Consider the following 21,651-nt stretch of genomic DNA (forward strand, 5'->3'; position numbering starts at 1 on the left):
GGAGACAGACAGAAAGCAAGTGGCCCATGACGCGAGGCTGGAAGAGAGAACTACGAGACAGCCAAGCCAAGCCTGCAGGAAGTGAGGGTCCGGGCTAGGGCGATGGCAGCAGAAACGGAGATGTAGGGGCAAAGCGGAGGAGACTGTATGGCGGCCTGCAGAGGAGGCGCCCACTGCCAATGGCTCCAAGGCTCCTGGCCTGGTGCAATGGTGGTGCTCAGGCAGTAGGCCCAAGGGGCGCAGCTGTAGCAGTCGAGGGAAGTTAGAGGTTATGGCACTTTTCGCAAGGTACATTCGTATTGCAGATGGAACATCCAGGTAGAGACTGCCGCAACTGAGAGCTCAGAAATGGCAAGTACCATCCCACCGGGACACACGCGGCTGGGTTACCAAACAGTGGGTCGCCACACACCAGTGAGACCATGGTATCAGCAGCAAATGATCCAGAACACCACGGTAAGAGCAGGGGATGAAACTGGCTCAGGAAGGACAAGCACATTTAAGTAGCGTGGAGAAAAAGAGGTGCCGGCAAAGGAAACAAAATAATGATTAGATAAGACGACTCCGGATGAACACGACTGACAGTAACAAAAGTTTCACGGACAACACCATGACAACCTGAGCTGGACCGTGAGCTTGGTAAAAGGCTCCTCTGGAGCTATTCAAGAACATCTTCCGAAGCCATGTATAGACTTTATATACCTTCTCCACATTGATTCTCTTCTCCATTTATATGGTGAATTGAATTTACAGAGCAAATAAGAAAGGAGTTCAAATTTTCTAGAAGCATTCTGGCAAGATCATAACTTGTGGTGGAAAGTTCAAAAGATTTCTGACATTTAACTCCTCTTGAATTCTTACTGTAAGTTAGGCTCGCTTTATAGAAAATTACCACCAATGCCTTGTAAACATTCCCAGAGACAACAGCACTCGGGGCGGGGGGGAACCCTGAAGACCACGCCAGTCTTGATAGACAGTATGTTTTATTTAGTCCTTACGCTAAAGGAACTCATTATAGAATCAACTATTTTTGTAAGTAATACTTTTTTCAACAAAAAGCATGTCCGATGGTTAACCTACCCATAACCCATTGCCATCAAGTCAATTCCGACTCATAGGGACCCTGTAAGGACAGAATAAAATTGCCCCATAGGGTTTCCGAGGCCGTAATCTTTATAGAAGCAGACTGCCACATCTTTCTCCTTCGGAGCAGCTGGGGGGTTTGAGCCACCGACCTTTTGGTTAGCAGCCAGGTGCTTAACCACTGTGCCACCAGGGCTTCTTCAATGTAATCTAGTTAACTCAGAAGAGGTGAGCTCTAGGGACAAAAGCCTAAGCTCGCCTGTCTGTAAGGACAGGGAAGTCCAGTCTTTCCTCTATCTTTTCTTTCGTGAGGAGACAGCATCTGCTCCCCTTACTCCTCACAAGGCAACTACAGAGACTGGAACAGCACACACTAAAAGGTCGTTTGAAAAGTAGGGAGGGCTCCAATTAAAAGAGCACAACCAGACACAGCTCCACCTGGGGGTGGAGCTGGGGGGCAGGGGGAGATTCACCATTTTTTAAATAGATTATGTGCTCAGAGCACAAAATCCTAAAGGTATTAGGTTACACTGTATGAAATTGCCATTTTCGAGGTCAAAGAAGCCAAATATCACCAATTTCATGTGGCTCAAGTTCATATAAAAGAACTAAAACCTGAAGATGTATCAGTTTTTCCTTAATTGGAAATGAGCTGACAACGAACTTATATGTGGAAACAGACTGAGAAAGGGAGGGGCTATCCGGGCTGATGGAAAGGGGGCATTGAAGGGGAGGGTGACCAATGTCCTGGTCTATCTGAGATGGAGGGGGTTCCTGGGACAAGCTGGTCTCCCTAAAGAGGAGACTTCCAAGAGGGACACGTGACCTGCTCCTAGTTCTGGCTGGCTCTGGCCAGGAATCAAGACACCCAGCAAACACACCACACAGGATCCTTAGACATTCTACTCCCCCTCCCCCGCCCCCGCCATCAAGTTACCTGCTGTTTTAGTTGTACTTCTTGCTGTTTCATTTGTTCATATTTGTGCCTCGATTCAGTTGCTTCTTTTAGTAACTAGAAAACAGAAACATTCTGGCAAAATACTAATAGTCATTACGAAATATGACTATGTCAAATGACCACAGACTTAAGCTGAGTCCTCACTGCTCTATGGATAAAATACCCTGTGACATCAACGGCCAATCACCTAGATCTTCTGTCTGCTCCTTGTTAGCACTTAGGAAGGCAGCAATCATCTTTTACTGCTTAAGTAGGAAAAAGTACCTTGGAAACTTATACGGTTACAAAACTCACGGTTAAATTGTTGTGTTTTGGGTGAGAACAATTAGGTGTCTGGTTTTATCAGCAGAAAACATAGCTAGGAATCTTGACATTATCTGGATGGTTTCGAAGGCCCTCCACTCCATGTGAGGCAAGATGAGGAGGCTGGAAGGGCACAGGGCAAAGCAATGCAGAGAGATCTGGTTTCTGATCACTTTAAGAAAGCCGGCGGCAGGAACCAGAGCTTTAACTCATATACCTGGGTTTCCAAGGAAAATATATAGGGAAGCTGCACAGTTGGCAGCTGTGAAATACAGTCCCTGATGTGAGAAGTCACACAGTCCAAATTAGCCTTGAAAAGTCCTTAAACCAACCAGAAAGTACAGACATGTAACACGTGTGTGTGCGTAATATATAGGCGCTGTATATATAATTTATACTGCAACGTTGGACATGGCAAACATTTCTTCAGCTGAGCACTGAGTACTGCTGTCAGCTGGCACAGAAGGCTCATGCTATGGAAAGAATCTCTCTCTAAACCCTAGACCTATACTCAGCAAGAGATGCTCTCCCTCATGAGGGTCACTGGGGCACTGTCTTCCTTACCATGCTCCCCTCAGGGCCTAGGTTACTGAGTGAAACGCTGGTTGGAAGAGTCCACATTCTTATCGCCATGTCTCACTTTTATTATCTTGTTGGTTAAGCACACAGAGTTGAATTTGCACGTGTTGAGTATACATACCCACTGAGATTCCACTGTGTTGACAACTGACAGGCAATATAATCTGAGCATATACTGTGGGAACAATGCTGAGTGATTAGGGCACACGGAATTCTGTTAAAATTTTATCAGAAAATTATACCAGAGTAAGTAAACAAATCGTTGAACCTAGTTTCAGCCTACTTGCTTAAAAGCAAAATGTAACAGTATAGAGAGGAACAGTGTAGGGTAGGCTTCATGTTAAATTTAATTGCCCCTAGCTCTCAAGATCTAACTTGCCAAATAACTGGCACGATTCTTGAGCCTGGGGACCATTACTGAAGGAGTGAAATAAACATCCTAAGCACAGAAAAACCAAGCATGTGCAGGTCTTGCCACTAATGTGGTCTAATATTCCAGTGCATTTTTTAAATAAACTATTAGAAATACAAAGCTGAATTTTTCCTCACACACACTTCCTCCTTGATCTAGAGCAGAACATCAAACAGTGCACCCACGTGCTCCATTAAATACAGAGTAAGTTTAAAGGGTTTTGATGGCTCTGGTTACAATTTCAACAACCATCACTTTTTTCAGAAACAACTTACAAACTCTCTCTCTCTCTGATGTTTTTCATCAGCTTCTTTGATGAGCTGTGTCGTCTGCTGAAGTTTGGCATCCACGAGCTGTTGCTGCAGTTCCTTATGTTTGAACACTTTGTCGATATGCTACGGGAAAAGGCAAATGTCTTCCATCACTTAGTGAACAAAGGACCTCTGTGTGGAAGGGACATAACACAAGATACAATACCCTGCTTGCCTGGCTATTCCTGCCTATACCACCAGAGCTACAAACACTGGGTCCTTCTGTCTGTCTGCTTGCACAAGAGTCTGCTTGACATCACCATGCAACCATGCTGCCCTGCAGGGCCACCCTGTGGGAGGTGGGCTATTCTCATCGACGGCCTTGGCAGCCGCCACCTTTTTATTTCCTATTTCTGCCCTACCTCAAAAATAAGGCTAAAACTGGATCAAGAAAAAGACAAATAAGGAGCTCAAACTATTAAACCCTTTCATCACACACATAATTGATAAATATTTTTTCTTCCCATTAAATTTTCTGACATTTCTTAGCTGGAGGCAGCACGATACAACGGTAGGGATGGGCCGGGGTCAAACCCTGGCACAGCGTGTGGCCCTGGGCAAATGCACCTTGCTTAGTCTCAGCTTCCTGTCTGCCAAGGGGGATGCCCACACATACCTTGCATAGTTGTAAAACTACGGAAGGTGCTTGGTGCCTGGCACACACTGGACGTTTGGTCATTATTATTTCCAAACGACATTGTTAAGTGGTTATTTATGTCCTGTAAAGTCATCAGAACATCACTTCTCAAAAGGAGAACTACTAACTCCTCTTGTTGCAGTACTCTATATACCAAAACTAAAAACCAAACCCAGCGCCGTCAAGTCGATTCCGACTCATAACGACCCTATAGGACAGAATAGAACTGCCCCGTAGAGTTTCCAAGGAGCACCTGGTGGATTCGAACCGCCGAGCCTTTGGTTGGCAGCCATAGCACTTAACCACTACGCCACCAGGGTTTCCAATACTCTATGTAGGAGGCAGAAATACTAGCTGATAATAAGGTAATCGGAAACCCTGGTGGTATTATAGTGGTTAAGTGCTATGGCTGCTAACCAAAGGGTTGGCGGTTCGAATCCACCAGGCGCTCCTTGGAAACTACGGGGCAGTTCTACTCTGTCCTATAGGGTTGCTATGAGTTGGAATCGACCCGACGGCACTGGGTGGGTTAATAAGGTAATCTATGGACTGAGGAGAGAAAAGATGACCCGGTTTTTATCTGCATTGGATCATTATTATAGTATGATCAAAAAAAAACGTTCCAGAATATTCAAATGAAACAACTTACAGGTAATATGGTTGGAACATATATCATTTCCATATCTGCTACACTGACGATTAGACAGACTGTCAAGAAAGCTAAAAGATCATTTTAAGGAAGTTGCAGCCTTTATAATTTAATAAAGTTCATTACATAGGACAAAAAAAAAAAGCTTCTGTAGTAAAAACGCACTGCAAGAACTAAAAAACTAAAAGAGAGAAGGAAACCGGTATGTTTGAGATCTGAGATACATCAACCAGTGAAACGTATGGACTTTATTCAGATCTTGATTAAAACAAGTTTTAAACAGAGACAATAGAGAAATCTGAACAGTGACCAGATATTTAAATAATTATTGTTAATTTTTTAGATGTGAAAATGGCACTGTGGTTATGCTTCAGAAAGAATCCTTATCTTTTTGAGATACACACACTCAAGTATGAATGGAATAATGCAACATCTTGGATTTGCTTCAGAACGATCCGGGGGAGGTGATGGGAATACAGATGAGGTGACGTGGTCTCTCTACTTTTACTTCAACTTGCAATTTTCCATAATAAAAATTAAAAAAAAAAAAAAAAGGTAAATGTGGAGAGGGTCATTTAAAAAACTTAAAAAAAAAAGTTCGGTTTTCAAAGGGTTGTATGTAAAACTAAAAATAATCTAAAGTTTGAGTTGAAAACTAGGTAAACGAACCCACAGACATGTGACAATTTTTTTTAAATCATCTAAATCTGTTTATGGACGGGGTACAACGCACACAAAAGCACATTTTACCAGCTTGAAAAGCAAGGGACACGCCATTTAGAAAACTCGAGCCTCTAACCCTGCCCCACTGCGCCTCTAAAAGTGAGGAACTTCAAAAAGCAGGTTATCACCTCTTTGTTTTTAATCTAGACGCCACCTCTGAAGTTTCAGACTAGCTTGGAAACTTTTTACTTCAGTGGATGAGGGAACCTTCCGGTATCACATGCAAGACAAGAGGTAGCAGACATGTCTACTGGAAATCCCCTCATATATCCAAACCTGCCAACGGCTGGGCCAGGAATTGGTCCCTCTGTTCACTGGGTGCCTGGGCCTTCCCTTGCCTGATGCCAATGTGCATACACCCAAGTCCTCAAAACCCTGGGAATGTTGAGTTCAATGAGTAAAGAACGGGAAAAAGTTTTTGCTAGTAATGGTAGCCATCTAAATAACAAACAAACAAAATGTCTTTACCTCTTCCCTCAGTGCATACTGTTCAATGAGCTTCTTCAGCTTCTCCCCCAATTCAATGTTTTCCTGACGGAGTTTGGCATTATGTACGTCGTGCTGTTCCAGCTGGGCTTGAATTTCGTTTAACGTCATTTGGAAATGTGCCGTTGCCTCTTTACGTCTTTCTTCTTCCTCTCGTGCTTGCTGTATATTTTCTTCCTTATTATCCAAAATAATGTTTGTTAATAGTACGAACCCATAGAAGAGATGCTCACAAAGACAGTCCTGCTCTGTGGGGTCATTTACTGCAGCCCTGACATGTTGTTTCTGACTACAATCCCTCCTCCTAGTTTATGACCAGAGGCTCTCAGTTTAAAACAAGCACCCTCTCCTAAGACTAAGCAATACGCAGAGAGGTGCAAGGTGTCCTGCTAGAAAACAAGTATTAGCAGACCATCTCACACTTCATTAGACTGAAATCAAAGAGGCTTCTCCCTCCACATGATTTCCCCAAGCACTCTCCTCACTGGCCAGACAGGACATCATCTTGGATCAGCCTGAAGCGATGTAACCCCACTGGAGCTTACTCTCTGGGTCACATCTACCATTCCCTAGAGGGAGGGGGACAAATGGATTACTTATTTTAAAAAGCTTCTTCCACACCTATGTTCACTACTGCTTTATTCACAATAGCAAATAAATGGACACAACCAAACTGCCCGTCAAAAGATGAATGGATAAGCAAATTGTGGTACATACATACATACAATGGAACACTACACAACCATGAAGAACAATGGTAAGTCCTGAAAACATAACATGGATGGAGCTGGAGGGCATAATACTAAGTGAAATAAGTTAAGCACATAAGGACAAATATTTTATGATCCCTCTTCTATTAAAAAAAATTTTTTTTTCTTCTATAAGACAAGAATAGGCACATAGAGAGTGACCAATGGTCATTCGATGATGTGGGGAAAGTACACTTTATACTGTAGAGGCTAGTTATTTTTGGTGATGCGGAAAGTAGCACCGAATGTAGACCTGGTGAACACAGCACAACCAAAGTAAAAACGAGTGTTCAAGCACATATGGATGGATACAGGCAAACTGGTATATGGGGACGTACAGGTAAGAACAGATCAGAATGATCCTATAGGACAGAGTAGAACTGCCCCAAGGGTTTCCAAGGCTGCAAATCTTTACAGAAGCAAACTGCCACATGTTTGTCATGTGTAGGAGCTGGTGGGTTTGAACCACAGACTTTCTGGTATGCAGCCGAGTGCTTTAACCACTGCACCATCAGGGTGCCTTAGAAGTATCTACAGGTACATGCAAGTACAATTAGGTGGCTGCAGACACATATATTCATTGAAGACACACATACAGACACTCTTCAGACATGACCAAACACCTTCCAACACTGGTTTTCCGAGTTTGAAGGCTTAGGACCATAGTCACATCAAACAACTCAGTAAATTGGCATAACACAGTTCACAAAAATCATGATCTTCATCCTATGGCAGTCAGTAGCATCTGGCGTCTTAAAGCTTGTGAGCGGTCATCTAAGACACAACTACAGGTCTCTACTTGCTAGAAGAAAAACAGTAAGAATGTAACCAAAAGCTCAGAGAAGAAACAAGTCTACACCAGCCACGACGTTATCTACCCTGAGACCAGAACTAGATGGTGCCCAGGTACCACCACTGACTGCTCTGACCGGGGTCACAACAGTTGATCCTGGATAGAATGGGAGAAAAACCCGGAGAACTCAAATTCTTATTAAAAAAGAAAAAAAAAGCCAGACAAATTAGGAAAGTAGAGAACAGAGGACGCCCTGAGGCTACTGCCCTGAGACATTCTTTAAACTTAGAACCAAGTCTACCACCTTTTAGTGAGATACCAGAGTGGCACACAAAATAAACGATATTACCCGTAAGATCGTTGCCCTACTTACAAACCATCAGTATGAGACCAAAAGGTCAGGGAAACAAACTGAACACAAAGAATATTGACACATTATGATAAACATCACTGAACAATCTGTGTGGAAACTGTCAAATGGGAACCTAACTTGCTGTGTAAACTTCCACCAAAAACTCAATAAAACTTAAAAAAAAAAAAAACTTACTTTCAACTCTTGCTAGGATACAAGTGTCAAAGACCTTTACCTCTAGACAGTTATCAGTCCGATCAAAATGTTGATCTGCTATGGAAAAAATACCAGCTGCTTTTATTCATATCTAAATCCAAGCTTTCAAAGGCAAAGAAAAAGCAGCTCCTCAGAACAGCTGAGGATTCATTTCCTAAGTGAGCCTATACGCCAGGGCCCTGGGGGGGTGCCGTGGGGTGGGGGGGGTGGGCATTTGACCAGCAAGCCCACTCAATCAAAACCACAGCCCAACTGTACACCTGCTTAGCCACTACCGGGACAAGACGGATCCCATTATTGGAAGGAAGCAGTCTTGCCAGGAAGTCTCTGGTCTTTGTCCGTCTTCCCCTGTGGACAACCAACGAATCTTCTGTTACCTGCTCCCTCTTCCTTTTCCAAGCAGCCACAGTTTAAGTACTTATTCTCAAAGTACTGAGCAACTGAAGGGGGATGGGGGTGAGCAGGGGGAGTTTGGCAACCCGGCCAGTTCACATTCACACAAGAGCTCAGCAACCTGTTTTCCCTTCTCAAATTCACTCTGACTCAGGTCTGTTGCTATGAGTTTCTCATTTCCGCTCAGCTTTTCATGCTTTATCTGAGGGAGGCATGGTAACCAAGTACGTCAGTGGTCAGCAGAAAGCCAGCACTCAGAGCTGCCTAAGCCAGGGCTCTCAGCGGGAGCGCTGGGGACACAAACATCAAGCTCATCTAGATCCCTGTGATCAAGTCTGTGGGCCATTAACGAGTTCTTCCTTGCCTGCAAAACCACAACTTACATACTAAAAGGAGGTCTCAGATTCAGGGCGACCTCCCACATGGCCTCAGCACGTGCAGACAGAAAGCCAGGCACTCTGTCCCGCAGGGCCCCAGCACAGATGTCCCAGGGATTTATCAACCAGCAGCCATCATCACAGCTAATTCCCATTAAAGCAGGTGGAGACAAGGACTGATTTCAAATAGATATGCGGTGATTATAAAACCAGCTAAGTAATTACTTTGTGAAAAACAGAAAAATGAACCGACTGACCTTTTTTTAATTGTGGTAAATATATATGTAACCAAACATCTGCTATTTCAACATTTTTCACAAGTACAGTTCAATGGCATTGTGTTCATCACCCTGTGCAAAACCAACCAACCTTTAATGTCTTATTGTGACGCTGAAGTTCCCTGCAAAGAGACTCGAGTTTGCTTCTTGCCAAGATGGCCTTGCTGTGTTCACTCTGCAAATGAACTTTCTCCTTCACGATCTGGGCTTGCTTCTTCTGCAGAATCTTCATTTGCTTCTGAGCGTTCCTGCTCTCCTCCAGCTAGAACAAAGCAGCACTTTACATTTAGGAAGCAGGGGTAGAACCTCCAGAGTTCCACCTGGCGAACAAAGCTTCCAAGGGCCCAGAACTGTCAGGTGATATTTCACTGAAGTTGTTCCTGGTCGCTGCTGCTCGGCCCCCGTTTCCTGCTCCTCTCTTTTTGAGTGGAGATGGGAAAGCAGGCAAATGATTTCAGGTAGGGGGAAAAATCTCAATCTCTGTTTTCTTAATAAAAAACAAAAACTGGTATTTTAGAAAAACGTTTTAGCAATCAACACCATCTGAAAACACACAAAGGCTACTTTCCTGAAACAGTCAGCAAAACTATCTATTTTCTCATTAGAAACAAAAATGGGTATTTTAGGAAAATGTTTTTGGAATCAACACCATCTAAAAGCACACAAAGGCTACCTTCCTGAAACAGTCAGCAAAATTACCTATTTTCTCAATAAAAATAAAAACTGGTATTTTAGAAAACCATTTTAGGAATCAACAGCATCTAAAAACACACAAAGGCTACTTTTCTGAACTACTCATCGAAATGAGAACTCGATCAGCAGCACTCAGGGTTCTTCATGAGGGAGGAATGGCTGCAATTTCAGATTTGCAGAAATGAGTCTATTTCAAGGTTAAATCAAGACTAACAGATAAGATGGCAGCCTTACTGACCTTTCAAATAAAGCTTTTCCTGGAGAAGGAAATGATGATGAGTCACACTGTCAGGGGCAAGAGTGACATCTTGTGGCCCATTAAAACATATCAAGCATCCTCACGATCTGCTTACAGTTATTAAAAACACCACTACTGTCCTGGGGTGGAAGGGGGAGTGTGTTATCACATTATAGGGACTGCAACTAATGTCCCATAACAATACGTGTATAAATTTTTATATGAGAAATTAACTTGAGCTGTAAACTTTCACCTAAAGCACAAATTAAAAAACCAAACCATTATTGAAATCCTTGCAGGAAAGTATAAGTTGGCTTTCCTAACTTCCCATGGACTGTGAGCTGCCCCCCGGTGAAAATGGACTGCAGGTTCCGTGTGCGTTACCCATGACTTCCTGCCAGCTCTGTGATGCCACCTCTCTTTCCCACTCCAAGTAAAAAAGACCCGAGCATGAGTCAAAATGGCATCATGGGGAAAACCTAAACGCTGCCTATTTTAATTGCACTCTTTCGTGGTCGCGTTGATAAATTACTGGTGTGGCAGCTCAGACTGTCCCAATACACTCATGGTGATATTATACTATGCCGAACCTTACTAGATACCAGGCACCCAGCTCACCACTACTAATACAAAAGTAAGAGTCCCAGAAGATGGGTGCAGATGCAACTCATCTGTAGATTTGCTGGTGGGATGCTGACAGGCTTTTCTTTCCTCTAAGAAATACGGGGCCTGGTCGTTTGCTAGGAGAGATGTAAAGCGGTAGAGAGAAGCTGAGCATTGTAATTAAAGGTATGTAACAGGCAACTGTGGAGGGGGTGACTAGTCAGGACAGACTCACAGCAACTGATTTTGAAAAATGTATTAAGATCACCACCCAGCACTGAAGGCCTGGTTGCACTTCCATCTACCTGGCTGCATTCTTTCAATGCTCAGATTTGGCATTCTGCCAGGCAGGTGGCGTGGATGATCGGAGGGGAAGAGGGTATTTGCAAAGAGGATGATTCTGATGATGTGTGAAGTCTAAGGAAAGAGCAGACAGAAAGATAGAAAAGTCGTACAGACAGAAAGCAGAGGGCCGTGCACAGGTGGGGATCCCTGAGCAAGGACGCTGGACTGAAGGTGTTTACAGACCAAATGGGCTGTGCTAGTGTGGCGTAGAGGTTAAGTGCTACAGCCGCTGACCTAAAGGGTCTGCAGTTTGAATCCGCCAGGCGCTCCTTGGAAACTCTATGGGGCAGTTCTACTCTGTCCCATAGGGTCGCTATGAGTCGGAATCGACTCGACGGCACAGGGTTTGTTTTTTTGGTAGTGTCTCTGGAGCCCTATGGCCCATGGGGTGATCAGAGCAGTGGGTGGCCTGGACAGTACAGTGATGAGGCATCCAAGGAACAAGAGGCCAGGCTGCCCACAGTGAGGAAGCAACCTAGACTGAAAGAAAGGAGTTTGGGCAAACAGGACCACTGTGGGACAGGGACAAAAGTCTGCAGTCTGTGAAAGTTGGTAACTGGTAAGAAGAAGGGAGAAAAGGTAGGACAGCTGAATGTACCTTGATCTTTAAAAATACAGGGAATTTTTTGTTTTAAAATAGGGAAATAGCAAGGGTACCAAACTCACCTCCCAGACTTGACATACATGGAGCAAAAAAGGACTAAAAAGGAAGTAAGGTCCTGTGGGAGAGCCAGCTTTCAGTAAACACAAGAAGTTGAGGCACTAATCACAGAAATGGTTGTGGATTTTGTAGTTTGCATTTCATGGGGTAGGAGTGTCAAAAAACACCATGGAAGCTTTTCTGTTTAGTTTTTTTTTCTTTGGCGGGGGCTGTACTTTCCAGACGATTGCCCATCTTCAGAGCCCCAATCCCCACAGTGCTGGGTACCACGGCTTACACTTTGGCCAGGAGGCATGCTAGATGCTGGTTTCTTTAAGGAAGGGCAGGGGGCAAGTCAGAACCTAAAAGTCTACCATGGCCTGGTGCAGCGGTTTGGCAACCAAATTTCTCACAGACAACCAGCGTCAGCAGCTGTAGTAAGGACACGTAGGAAGCAGCAATGGGACAGCCTGAAGGATTTTAAGTTCACAGGCACTCTGCAAGGTTTCAGACAGCTCGGACACATAACCAGTGTTCTCAACAGTGGAGGGCCCTCACGCCACAGCTCCTAAGGGCGCTCAGAGAAGATTAAAATCCCAAGGGCACTTGCTGCCACCTAAACACCTCCACAGCAGGGAAGAGGCACTGAAGAAACTGGAAGACACGGGATACGGCAACTCGGGGGACTGTCTACTTCATCTTTTTTTGTTCTCTCTCTTTTGGAGGGGAGTAGGGGGCTAGGCTTGAGATTTTGAAACATGGCTTTCGAATCAACGAAGTAAAATAATGTTCTTTTTGCTGTACTAAAAAGTGCAAAACAACATCCCAAAGGGCAAGGAGACAAAGGAAATTAAGATACTTGATAGCTGTGAAAATATGTATAAACCAAGACTTCAGACAGGTTAAGTAACTGGCCCAAGGTTACACAGGTATCTGACAGCCAAGCCAAGAAGCAAATGTAAAGCCATGGGCTAGCTCCACTGCTCAGCACACAGTTTTAAGTCCAGCATGGGAGAGGTACGCCAAGACCCTCACTCACACGGTGCCTTCTGGAAAACAATTTTTCAGTATGCACCAACGGCCTTTAAAATGTTTCCTCTGCCCAGTAGTTAAATGCTTATTTTCATTAGAAATGAGGGCTTTGAGGAATTATTGTTGATGTGAGAAAAAGGCTCACAAATAATTTTACGTGGGTGAAAATACTAAATTATATATACAAAAAGGAGTCCCCATCTGTATAAAACACATAAATCTCTTAGGCACCTATACACACAGGAAAATTTTACAAACTCATAGAACAGTTTCCCTCTGGGTGATAGGCTATATGGGTAATTTCTCTCTTTATTCTGGACCTCAGTTGCACAGAATTGGATTCGTCAAAACCCTTGGTTCACGACACAATTACTGGTCTATGCGAGAGGCCTTGTTTATTTATTTACTATCCAATACAAAACCTGTCAACATGGACAATGACTTATATCTACCCAAGTCCCCCTGTATTCCCTGACTTAAGGTAACCATATCCTCTTCCTGTCTTCATTATTCCGTTGCTTTCCTTTCCACGTGATTTTATTTCATCAATGTGGAGTCCTAAGAAAGTGTTTTTTTGTTGTTGTTGTTTCAGTTCTTTTAACTTTATTGTCGCTAGTACAATTGAGGAACGGAATTTTTTAATTTTGTTTAATTTAAATGCCACATAGGGCTAGTGGCTACCGTTTTGGACAGGAGAACTCTAGATTATACTGCTGAGAGTCATCTATACCCTTGCATGTGCCTACAGACAAGGGGTCAGCAAGCTTTTCTGTAAAAGGCCAGAAGGTAATATTTAGGCTTTGAGGGCCATGTCCAGTCCCTCTCTCATATTATTCTTTATTTTTATAAACATTTTAAAAATACAAAAATCACTCTTGGCTCGTGGGAAGTATAAAAACACTCATCAGCCAGATTTGGTCCACAGGCTAGATATTATTATGCTTTTTAAAAAGAAAACAAAGCATTGTTAGGTGCCATCGAGTCGATTTTTCAACTCAATAGCGACCCCTTGTGTTAGAGAGTAGAACTGCCACACTGGGTTTTCTTGGCTGTAATCTTTACAGAAGATCTGGCCACTAGTTAGGTTTGAAACACCAACCTTTCCGTTACTAGCCCAGCACTTAACCACTGCGCCGTCAGGGCTCCTTACAAACAATAACATATATCCCCTTAATTTATCTGGAGCCCTGGTGGCGCAGTGGTTAAGAGCTATGGCTGCTAACCAAAATATCAGCAGTTCGAATCCACCAGCTGCTTCTTAGGAACCCTATGGGGCAGTTCTACTCTGTCCTATAGGGTCACCATGAGTTGGAATCAAATTGCAATGGGTTTGTTTTTGGGGGGGCATTTTATTTATTCTCTTGTCAATGGGGATATGGGCTGTTTCCAGGTTTTGTCACTACAGTGACAGGACCGTTCTCGTGTACATGTACAAGAATTTCTCTTGGATGCAAATCTAGAAGTCGGGTTGCTGGGCCGTAGGATTTCTAAATGTTCAATTTCACGTGATAATGCCAAACTGTTTTCCAGAGTGGCTGGCAAATTTATACTCCCAACAGCAATGTAGAAGATGTCATGTGACTCCACATCCTCTCCAACACTACAGTGGGCAGAAAAGGGCACCTCATTCACTGTGGTCTTCATTTGTGCTTCCCTGATCACCAATAAGGTTGGCCGTGTCTTTGTATGTATGTTTAATAGCCTTACGTTTCTTCACTTCTATGAAATGCCTCTTCATGTCTCTTGCCCAGGGTCCCACTGGTTTATCTGTCCTTTTTGTATTCATTTGTAGGTGTTCTCTATATAGGCTTTTTTTTTTTCCTACATCAATTCTCGATATTAAGTCTTTTGTTGGTTCTATGTGTTGCAAATATGTTCTCCGAGGTTTGTAACGTGTCTTACTTTCTTTCAAGGTGTCTTTTCATAAATAGAAATTCTCAATCTCAACAGCCCACTTTTGTGATCTTTGACAGTGATTTTTGTGTCATAAAAAAATCCTCCCTTAGCCCAAGGCTGGAAAGATATTCACCTTAATCATAAACTTTAAAAAACTTAAAGTTTCATTTTTGGCACTTAAATCCATCATCCATTTGGAATTGATCATTGTGTATGGTGTCTAAGGATCCAACTTTATTTTCCCCACGGTGATAACCACTTCTTAAGCTCCGTTAATACCGTCACGATGATCATGCCCCTGAATTCATCGTGGAGGCCATGAAATGCTGATCGAAATCCCAAATGTTTTTTTTTTTTCCCCATCAAGTTGATTCTAAAATTTTATACCAGAATAAAGGGCCAACAATCAGCAAGATAACTGTGACAATGAAAGTAAGAAGGGTGTACCTGTACTACAAGATATCAAGATGTATTATTACACTATAACCATTTAGACAAAGTGACTAAGGAATGAAAAATAGCACTATAAAGTACCTAAAAAAAAAAAACAACCCTGTTGCTGCTGAGTCAATTCTGACTCATGGCAACCCCACAGCACAGAGTAGAACTGCCCCCATGGGGTTTCCAGGGTTGTATCTTTAAGGAAGCAGACTGCCACAGCTTTCTCAGCAAGATGTCGCTGGTAGGATCAAACCACCAACAGTTTGGTTGGCAGCTAAGCACTTAACCACTGCACCATCATGTTAAATGTCGAATGTTATCCACACCTAGAACGGGAAACACTCCAATTTCATGAACGTGGCAACCACCACAAGGTCTCCCCAAAAGACCAGCAACACCCAGATCACAGTGCCCAAGACTGCAGTCCACCTGATCACCAGAATATCTACACTAGTGATGTGGCCAAGTGCGGCAATGAAGGCAGAGGACAGCGATGGCCACACGGAGGCATTCTGAATAACCGTTGGAGATCTCACTGCTACATAACCTAGGCACTCTGCTTTTAAAAGAAATGAGTCATGTTTCAAGAAATAAAGCTTTAGGACATTTTCTGAAAACAGTACATATCTTACATATATTCGATGTAAATAATCACTGATCTCCAAAAGGTAAAACTAAATCAAAGGGAGGTTACTCACTAGGCAAGTTGTTAATGTGTCACTTCCTAAAATGAATGCTGAACAATAACAAAACACTGCCCAGTCCTGCACCATCCTCATAATTGTTGCTAAGTTTGAGCCCATTGTTGCAGCCATTCTATCAACCCATCTCATTGAGGGTCTTCTTCCTTTTGCCTCTACTTTACCAAGTATCATGTCCTCCAGGCACTGGTCCCTCCTGATAATGTGTCCAAAGTACATGACCTGAGGAGAGGAAGTCTTGCCATCCTCCCTTCTAAGGAGCATTCTGGCCGTACTACTTCCAAGACAGATTACCACATCCACACAAAAACCAAACCAAACAAACAAACAGGGCTGCCAGCACCATCACCACCACCACCCGGGAGCAAATTAGAAATGCAGAATCTAAGGCCCCACCCCAGAGTCTGCATCTCAATCAGAATGTTAACAAAGTGCCAAGAATATGTAAGAGTTTGAAAAGGGCTGCCTTGGGCAACTATGCTTCTCCGAATCCATTCCCGGCTGCCTGCTGTTGTCCCAGCAGGCAGCTAAGCTTGTCCTTTTTCTCTTCAGGTCCTCTTTTCCTATCTCTTCTCACAAGACTCTCAGGTGAATGGCAGCCAATAGGGGGCTGGCTTCCAGGGACAATGGAAGCATTCCTTTCCTGAAAGCAGCAATCCAGCACACTGCATTTCCTGCTCCCTGGTGCCCAGGGTTTCCTGCTGTTCCGATTAACAGAAGGTGTCGGACTGATGAATGCTGGCTAAGTGCAGTACACAGGGAACACTTTTTAAACTGACAGAAAGTAACTGTCAGTTTTCCAGCAAGAAATAAACAGAATTCATTTCTTAGAGCTGATCACTGGTAAAATAAAAATGTTTCTGATATGGAACAACTGCTTTCACAACAGATGCATAAAGGCCGCCAGTGATAATCCACCCAAGTCGTTCACAAAAGACAATCATTATAGCATTTAAATTAGAGCCAAAAAAAAACCCAAAAGCGGTCGCCGACTCACAGAGACCCTATAGGACAGAGAAGAACTGCCCCGTAGGATTTCCAAGTCTGTAACTCTGCATGAAAGCAGGCTGCCACATCTTCCTCCCGTGGAGTGACTGATGGGTTCAAACCCCCAACCTTTTGGTTAGCAGTCTAGTGCTTTATCCAGTGGGTCACCAGGGCTCCTTGCTGGCACGTAATTAGATGCTAAGTATTTCCTGAGACGTGATATTACTTTACTAGACTATTTCATCTAACACACGATTTCATTCAAAATGGTTCAAGTCTTCATCTCTAGAATTCCTTTGGGAAAAGTCAAACAGGGAACCGCTAGATCCCAACTGCCTGGCATTGGAAAGTATCATAACAGGAACACAGATGCTGACGTAAAATACTCTAAGGCAGCCTGAGTTATAGGAACTCCACGCCACATCTTATAAAGCATTAGAATATTCTATGTATATCACCTCATAAATTGATGCAACCAACAAAAAGCCCAAGAAGTCAGATTCTTCCTGTCTATTCTGGAATAAAATATAATTTTACATGTAAAGCTATATCAATATTACAGTTTGAAAAGTTTATCAAGCACGCACACATTTTGCTGTATTTTATATGGGCCTTGCTCCCTTGATTAAATACTCACAAGATCAGCATATTTCTTACACAGAGCTGCCAGCTTCTCCTCTGGAGTCGAAAGGGTGTTTAGGGCTTGCATCAATAATAAAACTTCTTTTCCTGATGATCAACAAGATAAGAAATAAGTCCCGGAAGAAGAATGAGATCAAATCTAAACTGTAAATTCTACAGAACGTTTCCCACGTTCTGACATCGAGTAAGATATTTTACCCCGATAACTAGAAATAGAGATTTACCTACTAAATTAACAGAACAACTTTTTTAAATTATGGATTAGCAGGTACTCCTCCCTCCCAAGCCCTATCACCCCAGATTTCTTCACTCACTCACTGACGCTAACTATAAGAACACTTGGTGGAGGTTTAAAAATTCCCCTTGCCTAACCACTGATACCTGAGTTAAAACATTTGACAAAAGGCAGAGAATATTTTAAAAAGCTTCTTCCTAACCCAGTACAAATATAGAAGCAAAAGGAGTTTCAGTTCTCTTGCCTAAAATGCACGTACTTATTAACAGGTCTTTTAGTATGAAAACCTTATGTAACTTATGACTGTTTTCTGATGCTTTATGAAAAGACTTTAAGGACAGTATTTTAAGAACTCTGGCAGGGAGAAGCACATGGCTGAGGTAAAAAAAAAAAAAAAAGTAGGAGGAGACAAATGATATTTCAAAACACGTGACAATGTTTTAGTTCCGAATCTGGGAGGTAAGTACCTTTTTTATTTTTTAAAATGTTCACTCATGTGTAAGATATTTCATAAAATATGAACTGAATAAGTACAGAAACCATGCAAGTCAAACAATATAAATCTTAGATATAATAGGTATAATAAGTGGGAACAGCAACCACCAAGGCTAAAATAAAAGGGAAGTTCAGATTTTACATTCTTAGTCCTGAATCTAGCAGAAGGGAGAAAATATACCCATGAAAACCAGTCTTAACTCACTTCCTAAACTACAGATAATACTGAGTCATTCTGTGACTAATTTTTAAATAAAACTGAGCAAATAAATGCAGCTTTCACATAATTTTCGGTCAGACTACTTTAAAGATACAAAGAAGGTGAGTCAAATAGGCCCCAAATTTGTTCAAGAAAACCAGTTGTTGATTATTCTGAGAAATAACTAAGCTTCCTACTCTGCTGTTTTCACCTCCTGAAGGTAACCGCAGCACAGGCAGAGTGACCTGACCAAAGACAAAAGGTGTGTTGGCTCGGCAACATCAACCTCAAAACCGGTCAGGTTCTACAACCGTCTGTGCTGGTGAAAATACAAGGAAAACAAGCGGTCTGTGAAAACGCTGCACCACTGAGCAGAGACTCTTACCTAACGTTTTCCCCTTGTTCCTGTTGCATTCTGAATCTTGCTGCCCATCAGGGGGGTCGGTTCGAGCTTCTTGCCCAGGAGTTTCCTCCCTGGACGCTTGTGTGCAGTACGATGGGCTCACCAAATTCCTGTTATTTGTTACAAAGGCGCTGCCTGTGTCTTCTTCCAGTGAGTGTCTGTTACTTGTACTATCACAATTGGAGTCTTGACGTTGAAGAACATCATTTGCTTGAGAGGTGCACAACATGTCTGCTTTCACCCCTAACCCACAAATTCCAGCTTCTTCCATTGTGCCGATTACAAACTATAAGGGGGAAGAGAAAAAAGATGGAGGAAGTGGTTAAGTCAAATGTAATCAATGTTTACAATCAATGGCACATCGTAGTTACACAGCTTTTTTTTCTTAGTGGTTTGTGAAATCGCTGTAAACATGGTTTCTAAGTTTCACTGAGAGGTGACCTAACAGTAAAGTACAAGGAAACTAAAAAAAAAAAAATGAGTAGTACCAAAGGAGGCAGGAAATGTGGTCATTGGTTGTAAATCTAAACTTATTTTCATATAAAAACTCAACTACTTAAAATAATTAGCACTTTAACAGAAACTCAAGTGTTCCAGGTTAACATTAAGAATTCTGATCTTATTATCCTCAAGGAACTGGTGCAAGAAAGGTGGCTAGTTAGCCATCAACAAGCCAAGCTTCCCCACTATCCTCTAGAGTTGGGCCGGGTGGACTAGGACGTTTCCCAGAAACCCCTACACCTAGGTGGGCCTTCTATGTGATGTTTCTACCAACGGAATGTGGGTAGAAGCGATGACTGTCCCTCATCCCTAGCCGAAAGGTTGGCAGTTTGAACCCACCCAGAGGCCCTGAAGGCAAGCCTGCTTTGAAAAACCCTATGGTGCAGTTCGACTCTGCACAGCTAGGGTCTCCATCAGTTGGAACTGACTCAATGGCAACAACAAGCCCTGCTGTAACTCATAAAGATAGCAGGCATGCTAAAAATGGCTTTATTCTAGTATTTTATTCTAGAATCAATCATTTTACCTCACTTGCCCTTCATTATATTGTTGACCCTATTTATTTAAGTGTGGTCCCCCCCTTAACACTTCATCACAAGATGCAGCACAAATTTTAATTTTCTGTATTTCCTCGCTGTAGGAGAGAGGACTTATTTTTTTTTTCTTAATTACTATTTTTTAAAAGCAGCTTTAGTTTACAGAAAACTCAGGCAGAAAGTAGCAAGTGTGCATACATGCCTCTCCCACAGTTTCCCTATTACTAACATCTGGCATTAGTGTGGTACATTTGTTACGATCACTGGACAGGTCCTGATAATTACTAACTAAAGTCCCCAGTTCATATTAAGGTTCACTCTGTGTGTTGTACAGTCCCATGGGTTTTGGCAAATGTGTAAGTCATATACCCACCACTTTTGAATAAAATTGAGGGGAGAAAAATCTAATATCCTTCTCTTGTATCACTGGTGGACAAAAGCTACTTTCAAAAGTTAATGGCAAGGGTACAGGGGGTTAGAAGCTGGCAAAATGGACACAAAATAGAGAGTGGAGGGAGGGAGCCGGCTGTCTCATTAGGGGGAGAGCAACTGGGAGTATGTAGCAAGGTGTATATAACTTTTTGTGTGAGAGGCTGACTTGATTTGTAAACTTTCACTTAAAACACAATAAAAAATTTTTTAAAATTAATGGCATTAACTCTTCAGGCAAAGATTAGACTGGACTATAAGACATAAAATGATACTCATGAAGAGAGAGCTTCTTAGTTCAAGCAGATACATGACACTAAATGGGCAGCTCCTGTCAGAAGGCTAGATGAGAAGGCAGAAAAGGACAGGGGCTGGGTGAATGGACATGGGAAATCTACGGTGGAAAGCAGGGAGGAGTGTGCTGTCACATTATAGGGAGAGCCACTAGGGTCACATTAACAATATGTGTATAAATTTTTGTATGAGAAACTAACTTGAACTGTAAACTTTCACTTAAAGCACACACACACACACACACACACAAGTTAATGGCATTTATATGAAATATTTAGACTAGGCAAATGTACAGAGACCAAAGGGGTGGGGGAAAGAGGAAGAGGGAATGATTGCTTAAGGGACACTGAGTTTCTGTTTAGGGTGATGGAAACATTTGGAAACAGATAGTGGGTGATGGTTGCACAACATGATGAAAATGACTAATGTCACTGAATTGTCCATGTAAAAAATGCTGAAACAGCAAATGTTTCGTTATACGTATTTTTACCAGACACATACACATACACACACGCACCCAAAAGTTAATGAGAGATTATTTCAAATTACAACAGCATCCAACTAAAGAACTAAACTATCAAAGTGGGAAGGGATGGAGAGGTCAATGGAACTAAATCCTTATCTTTTATAATTTAAAACTGGTAAATCAAGTTAAGCTTTTGAAAAACTAAACTGGTACAACCACTTTGAAAAACTCTGTGGCAGCATGGATACCTTCTAACCCAGCAACTCTACTGCTAGGATTTTACCCAACAGAACCCACTAAAACCCAACTCTTACCCAACAGAAGTGTGTACATACGTGCACCCAAGGGCCAAGAATGTTAAAAGCAGCACTATTCCTAATACCCCTCAAATGCAACCAACCCACATTTCTAACAGCAGAATGGATAAACGATGGTTATGTTCATACTATACAGCAATGAAAATGAGCTACTGCTAGACACAACATAGATGAATCTCACAGACATAATTTTGTGAGCAAGCTTTCAGAAGAGTACATAATGTAAACCGTTCGTATATGAAGTTCAAAAACACACAAA

The 21,651-nt window shown here is 42.5% G+C and overlaps 1 protein-coding gene across 1 annotated transcript in view; it reads right to left on the reverse strand.

The window, feature by feature from the left end:
- Positions 1-21,651, reverse strand: part of TXLNG (taxilin gamma) — a 49,968-nt gene that overhangs the window by 7,752 nt on the left and 20,565 nt on the right. The window contains exons 2-7 of the mRNA XM_049873386.1: positions 18,832-19,135; positions 17,513-17,604; positions 9,391-9,561; positions 6,124-6,318; positions 3,611-3,730; positions 2,021-2,095 (exon numbers count right to left, since the gene is read on the reverse strand). Of these exons, the coding sequence (XP_049729343.1) occupies positions 2,021-2,095; positions 3,611-3,730; positions 6,124-6,318; positions 9,391-9,561; positions 17,513-17,604; positions 18,832-19,135 (957 nt within the window). The remainder of the gene's footprint in view (positions 1-2,020; positions 2,096-3,610; positions 3,731-6,123; positions 6,319-9,390; positions 9,562-17,512; positions 17,605-18,831; positions 19,136-21,651) is intronic.

The sequence above is a fragment of the Elephas maximus genome, chromosome X (genome assembly GCF_024166365.1).
Source record: "Elephas maximus indicus isolate mEleMax1 chromosome X, mEleMax1 primary haplotype, whole genome shotgun sequence".
Taxonomy (NCBI): Eukaryota; Metazoa; Chordata; class Mammalia; order Proboscidea; family Elephantidae; genus Elephas; species Elephas maximus.